At 39.6% G+C, this 7,053-nt stretch overlaps 2 protein-coding genes across 3 annotated transcripts in view; one reads left to right on the top strand and one right to left on the bottom strand.

Annotated features, from left to right (window-relative positions):
• usp45 (ubiquitin specific peptidase 45) overlaps positions 1-5,475 on the bottom strand; it is a 52,526-nt gene extending 47,051 nt beyond the window's left edge. For both annotated transcript variants that reach the window (XM_072668551.1, XM_072668550.1), the window contains exons 1-4: positions 5,229-5,475; positions 2,619-2,727; positions 1,200-1,369; positions 444-544 (exon numbers count right to left, since the gene is read on the bottom strand). In XM_072668551.1, the coding sequence (XP_072524652.1) occupies positions 444-544; positions 1,200-1,369; positions 2,619-2,721 (374 nt within the window). In that variant the 5' untranslated portion in view covers positions 2,722-2,727; positions 5,229-5,475. The remainder of the gene's footprint in view (positions 1-443; positions 545-1,199; positions 1,370-2,618; positions 2,728-5,228) is intronic.
• A 685-nt stretch (positions 5,476-6,160) lies between these two features.
• tstd3 (thiosulfate sulfurtransferase like domain containing 3) overlaps positions 6,161-7,053 on the top strand; it is a 6,828-nt gene continuing 5,935 nt past the window's right edge. The window contains exon 1 of the mRNA XM_072669282.1: positions 6,161-6,386. Coding sequence (XP_072525383.1) covers positions 6,275-6,386 — 112 coding nt within the window. The 5' untranslated portion in view covers positions 6,161-6,274. The remainder of the gene's footprint in view (positions 6,387-7,053) is intronic.

Raw genomic sequence — 7,053 nt, forward strand, 5'->3', positions numbered from 1 at the left:
GAATTTAGGTACTGAATTTGTAGATACTGAAAAAAATTATTAGAACTTATTGAATAATTAGTAGATACTGAATATGGTAGTAAATTGGCCGTTACTGAATAAGAGAAGATACTGTATAATGAAACATTAGGCATACAAGTTCATGTTTATCTACTCTAGAGAGTCTCATTCTATTGACAACACTTCTCTTTGGGGACTGGACAATCTGTGTGGGTGCATTTGTACATCTGTGTCAGCAATGGGAGCAACTGAAAGTAGCTGAATGCAATTTATTAGAAGGGGGGTACATAAACATTTGGACACATAGTGTCTCTACAACATTTAAACCTTTTCTTTTCCTCTCTACTGAGATACCATAACGTTTGTGATATATCTGACCTTACTAAACAGTGTGAGAGCGTGTGTGTGTGTGTGTGAGAGAGAGAGTGAGAGAAAGATCTTACCAGGCTTTCCAGGTGCTGAGGCTGATGCTGATGCAGTGAGAGTCTGAGTGATGGGCCTGCTGGTGTTTCACAGAGTGCTGACTCTCTGATTGGCTGCAACCCTGAAAACAAACAGCACACAAAAGACCCTCACTACAGAGCCAATCAGCAAACTGTTCCACTGAGCAACAACTTACTGACTCAAAAGGAAGTTTGACATATTTTAACAGAATATGCATTGACTATTTTAGCCTGATTCACTTCCAATCCTTTGTTTTTACCACTATGTTCCAGGCACAATAACCGATAGGGATGCAAGAAAATATTTCTATTTCCAAATATTGGAATATACATGACATTTTGCAATACTGCAAATTGTTTACATGTATAGTTGGGTGTATAGTATAGGGTGGCAGACTGTGGTTCTTTTTGTGCTGTGCTGTGACCCTGTCCGATAGACAACAGTGTTGTCTTACTATAATGATTTCATAAAAAAGTAAGCTTTTCTTTTACTCAGTCTTTATTCATATAAAACAGTGTCTTGTTTAAACGGTCTGTTTTTCTAAAACTAGATTTAAAAATCTGCAATATACCTCAATATCTCTTTATACATAGAATCATAACCCCTGTATCGTGATGCATATTTTATCACCAGGTTCTTGCCAATACACAGCCCTATTAACAGATATTATTCCCAGCCAGCAGTACAGAGGAGTGTTCTTAAAACAATCTGCACATCTGTTGATCTATATGGGAGAATTCTTTACGTTGTTATACCTGGAAGCCGCACTTGAGGCACACTCGGATGTCGTGTGTTCCGGCCTGCTCCATCTCCAAAGCATCCCGCTCTTTCATACAGTCCGTACAGACTGACCACAGGCTGCCCGTCACTGCCTTCTTTACAGAGTTAAGCTCCACAGCCTTACTCACATGCTGACATGTCAGACCTGCATTGGGGGATTAAAGAGATAATTATAGTTAAATAAATAATGTCAAATATATACAAAAGTCACACATTACAAAGTGCGCCCCTTTATCTAATCAGTCCCTGATTTTAGTCAATCAAGCGAGCTGCTAGTTGAACCAAACAAATCCATACAGCGTCTGGAGTTCACAGAGAAGATCAGCCCCCGGACCTGTGTTCTTCTATTATTCCAACCAACATATCCAGGCTTTGCTAAAAGCCTTTTTTGAAACGTTCTGCTGTGGACGTACTTGTGCGTGCGTCAGACGTGTCTAGAATGACAATGTCATGACTGTTTTTTGACAAGGATAAATCTGACAGTAAAGGGAAAAAAAGCATTCCAGAAGAAATGCGTTTCATTGAAAGAACAAAAGCTGCATCATAAAGCTGAAGGTAACAGGAACATTATCACGTCACTGACAAGCAGCAACGAGCTCAACAAAAGAAAAAGGGAAAGAATTTCACACCAAAGCACTGTGGAACATTATAAACAATAAGCTAGTTGTTTTTGTTTATTACCAATTAGTCTAATATTCCATAAATGGCTGATAGCATCCTGACCATTCACAGACCATCAAACTATGTAATGGAACAAGGAAAATAAGTCAGTACTATTGGATTTGAAGGAAATTTGAAATATATTTATTACACAGGTTTCAGACCCAGATACTGCATGGTGGTGTTCAATTCAATCACCAGCTCACCTAATTTAACATCACTAAGCACTCATTAATCAAACCAGGGTTTTGGAATAAATAATACTAGACTGTAATACCACTACTTTTTGTATTAATGCTAATAATACTACTGTTACAATGAGCAAATAAACTATATCCTGCTTCCGTTGGAGTCTCTACTCTACTGTCCACGGAAGGCTATCGACTAGATTTTAGAGCAGTAAGTACTTGATTGCATTTAGCAACAAGAACGTTTGTGAGGCCACAATGTCGGATGATAACCACCTCACTTCATCCCCAAACTCCCCATCGGATTCTAAAAGCACTGTATCCATTCCATAGAACACAGTTCCACTGCTCCACAGCTCAATGCTGGGGGTCTTTAAACCCCTCTATCCCATGCCTGGTATTAGGCACAGTGCCAATAGGTTCATGCTTATCCGTTTAATGCGCAAGCTGTGTGTGTGAGAGCTCTCATTTGCACAACTGGGCCAGCAATGGGTGCAACTTAAATTAGCAGAATGCATCCATTGAAAGGGGTCTCCACTCACTCACCGCTAACTTCATCCGAGGACTCCTCGTCACGAGGTTTCTTCGGCTTGTTAGACCGCTTTGTCATATCGCTGGTTTTTAAAGAGAAGGGGTCCTTCAGCCGCATTGGTACCTGCACACAGACACAGTCGCTCAGCACACTGACCCGTTCCAACGTAGCCTGGGCATCGCCAGAATTAATTAGCAAAATATCAAAGTATGCTATATTACAATATTTTCATAACACAATACACTGGAGATTAAAATTCAGAAATAATTTCCCAAATGTCAAGGTCACTGTGTAGTCTTATTTAAAATGATACAAACAGGAGTAAGAGAGCAATATTTTAAGCATATTTCAAAAGTTACACATATTCTGAAGAACATTAAAAAAATATAAATGAGATGTTAGAGAACACTTTCAGATACCTCCTATTTATTGGTGTTAATCTGTCACCTGTTGCCAATTTCCTTAATTACAGTGGCAAGAAAAAGTATGTGAACCCTTAGGAATTTTATGTTTTTTTTCTGTATTAATTTGTATAGGGTGCCTAAAATCATGTCACTATTAAGAACAACCATGAAAACCTCATTGTGCAAGTGGACAAAGTATGTGAACCCTCGAGTTAATAATCTCAAAAAAAGCTAATTGGAGTCAGGTGTTAGCATACCTGGTGGCTTCTTAAGAAAATGAGTTTGGAGGTGTGCACTAGAGCTACTTTGACTGATAGAAAACACTCATGCCTCACCAAAAAGAGATTTTCAGAACTCCACAACGGTACTAACGGTACTGTTTTGTGGACAGATAAAGCTTAGGTTGAACGGTGTTCTGGAAAGAACATGCAGCGCTACATCTGGTGTAAAAAAGGCACTGCACAATCACCACCATGAAAATATCATCCCAACCGTAAAGTGGAGGGTGGAGGGAACATTATGATTTGGGCCTGCTTTGCCGTATCAGGGCCTGGCCAGCTTACAATCGTTGAGGACAGAATAATTTGGAGCATCTCAAAAGGTATTCGATTCAACACCGCAACACCACAATTGCTCACCAGTTCAGCCCCGAACAGGGTAAGAATCAGTCTCGCCATACAGTGTCTCAACGTTTAAGAGCATTCAGACTGACAGCCCACTCTGCAGTGACCAAACCTCTCATCAGCAGAAAGAATCAAAAGGCTAGACTAACCTTTGCTAAGGAGCATGTTGTTGTGTGGACAGAGGAGAAGTGGTCCAAAGTTTTGTCCACAAGAGAGTTTAATTTATTTGGGTCAGATGGGGAAACAACATGTCTGTCGTCGAACTGGGGAAAAAAACCCAATAGAAAACCTCTGGAAAATCCTTGGTGACAAAGTTATGGCCAAGAAACCTATTCCAGTCACAGATCTGTGGAAGAGACTGGACGAAGAGTGGACCAAACTCACACAAGTGCAGTGCTAGAGACTAGTGACGTTCAGCTGTGCGGAGGTCATTCAAAGTAATGACCTTGTAAGAGCTTCACTAGATTTTGGAGCACAATCCAAACAGCTGCTATGAGGCAGACGCAGCAGCTAAAACTGTGCAGGACACTATAGAGGCCTGATATGCAATGACAACATCAGTCACACATCAGTACCATCAGACCTCAATGGAGCTGACAGAGTGGGATTGAAGAAATCAAGCATGTCAAGTGAGACGGCACATGACCACAGCCATGATCAAACTCATGCTGACCACTTTATATGTGATTGTCAGGAACTCCTCTCTTGGACTGCTTACGTGAAGAGCAGATTCCTGGCAGTACGTGAAGTCTATAAACCTGTCAGAACGGACTTAGAAACCGGCAATTTACCAGTTAGCACTATTATCACCTGAAGAACTGAAAACCACCTGCTTAACACTGCGTAGGTCCCCCTCGTGGCACCAAAACAGCTCCGACACATCAAGGGATGGACTCCAGGAGATCTCTAAAAGGTGTCCTTTAAATCATTGAAATCCTTTGTTGTGAGGTGGGGCTTCAATAAGCATTACTGAGCTTTGGGCTCCCATGACCCTGTCGCCGGTTCACAGACTGTCCTGTCTTGGAACACTTTTGACAAGGTACAGACCACTGCATCCAGGGAACACCCCACAAAGACTGATATTCTGGAGATGCTCTGATCTAGTTGTCTTTTTTCTATAATAATACTATTCTTCTATACATCTTATTGCACTGGGATGTGCACACATCCGTTACAGTTGTTATTATTATTATTACAGATCATTCAGAATAGGCATTTCACTGTTTCTGATTGTTCGAACACAAAACCTAACTTGAACTTGACTTAGCAGGAGACCACACTCTCACCACAGTCCGCTTAAAGTCTAAACAGTGACAGGCTATGACGGTAAGCTGAAGCTTGCTTATTTGTCGGAATTGCCCATTCCACCTTAAATGTTACAGCAATTGCATATTCGCTCCACTACCGGCACCAGAATGTCACTGCTGCACTATTTAAGGTGGAGCGGAAAATACCTATAGCTAAGTTAAGCTACAGAAGCCAAAAAGCCACCCCAGCAGGCTCATACACTCCTAAAAGCACAGTAATCAACTGCTCTAAATCGCGTAAGTCTGTTGTGAAGATCTCCACATGGTCTGGAAGTATCTGAGTAACTCACCTTCTCTCCCGGTCAGCTGAAGCTAACGCAGGTGTAGCCGCTGTACAAGTACCTGTCCCAAGTCCTGCTGAACACAAAAAAGGGCGCTTTTTCTGATCCCGGCAGGTTTCTGTATGTGGTTATGTATCAAATAACATGGAAATAGAATCTCTGATCGCGTGGTTGGAGTTTATTAGCACAGTTTGTGGCATTTCGACACAACACAGAAACGCGCAGGGCTAATCACGTGGTCAAATAGGTAAAGTCATCGTGACGATGACGGAAGCCCATAAGGTTCGTGCAAGTATGTCAGGCTGGAGCTAGAGGCTCTCGACTGGTATAATTTCAGTTTTGAGTGATAATAACATAACAAATACACAACGACGACGACGACGACGACTACTACTACTACTTATAATATTCGGTTAAAAAAATACATATTTTTTGTTAAAAAGTAAAAAACAAAATACACAAAAAAATTACTAAAATTATTAGCCGTTATGCATTACACGAAAAAAATGTTTTCGGAAATTTTGCTCAACCCATTCTGCTGGTTTGTCTATAACTGACCTAAAATCTAATAAACACAACCAAGTTAGCATTATCACTTATCCCTTAATTGAAGATATTTTCCTGTCTTGTGGCCTTAATAAATTATCTTGTGTCCCCAATATATTATTTTGTGGCCATATTTTGTCGATCTACTTAATCTACAGGTACTGATTAGGTTCTAATGATCTGTTGTTGATGGAGCTCATAGTTTACATTTACACATAAAGCTTTTTTTCATTTCACTTTGCTTTTCAATTATATATTTAAGATGTATTTACAGTAATATGGTAACTCTTACTGTGAATATTTTACCCAAAAATAAAATGCTAACTAATTTAGCACTGCTGCTATATTGAAAAGCGGAACTGGCTGGTCTCCCCGACAGGAAGTGCGTAGGGGACGAGATGGAGTCCTCCTGCCGCAGAGCGATGACCTGATAGTCTGAGTCTAAGTGGATAAATGACTGCAGAGACTCCTCTTTAATGCTGCTTTAGTTACTGAAACAAACTTTTATTATGGCGTTGAGGGGCTGCTGTCGGCTGACAAGGTGCTTGGTGCGTGTGGTGGAGAGCAGAAACGCCTTCTTTACCGGATCGGTTGGTCTGAAATCAGCGGGATGTTTACAATGTAAGACCCGAAACTTCACGTAGCTTTTTAGGACAGTAAAATACATGCAGCTTGTTAAGTTACGAGCAATGTATTAAATATTCTTAACTAAAGTGATATTTTGACGGGTATTTGTTGTAGTATTGAATTGACTGACTAACTCACTAATGTTAGTGGCGCCTTATCACTCATGTCAGTGTATTTGGCTCTTCTGAGTTATAAAGGCAGGCTGCGGAAGGAAAAGTAGTCCATATCTGACGTGTTTACTAAGTAGTTACTTATAATCATTAAAACTATTAAAAACTATTAAGCATATTTAATAAAAATATTAATGTAAAGTGTACAGTTAGAAGAAAACAGTGTCAACATTTTCATGTGAGGATTTTTTTAACCACTTTAGTATCATTCTGCCCATTCCGAATTTTCAAAGAAAAAAAAAGTAATTGCACTAGCTACATTATTGTATTCATGTTTTTTTATTATTAAAATGTCTACCTTACTCAAGTAATATTGAGTTATTTTGATAAAATAATTTGATTTTGTAACTTATGTTCCAACATTTAATTAAACATTATTATTACATAAACATAACTTATTACATACATGTTGTTCGTCTTATGCAGGCTTCAGCACATTTTAATTTACCTTAACTTCCAGTAAAATATCTTAGTGATGTAAAATGAAACTG

Source organism: Salminus brasiliensis, chromosome 23, assembly GCF_030463535.1.
Source record: "Salminus brasiliensis chromosome 23, fSalBra1.hap2, whole genome shotgun sequence".
Taxonomy (NCBI): Eukaryota; Metazoa; Chordata; class Actinopteri; order Characiformes; family Bryconidae; genus Salminus; species Salminus brasiliensis.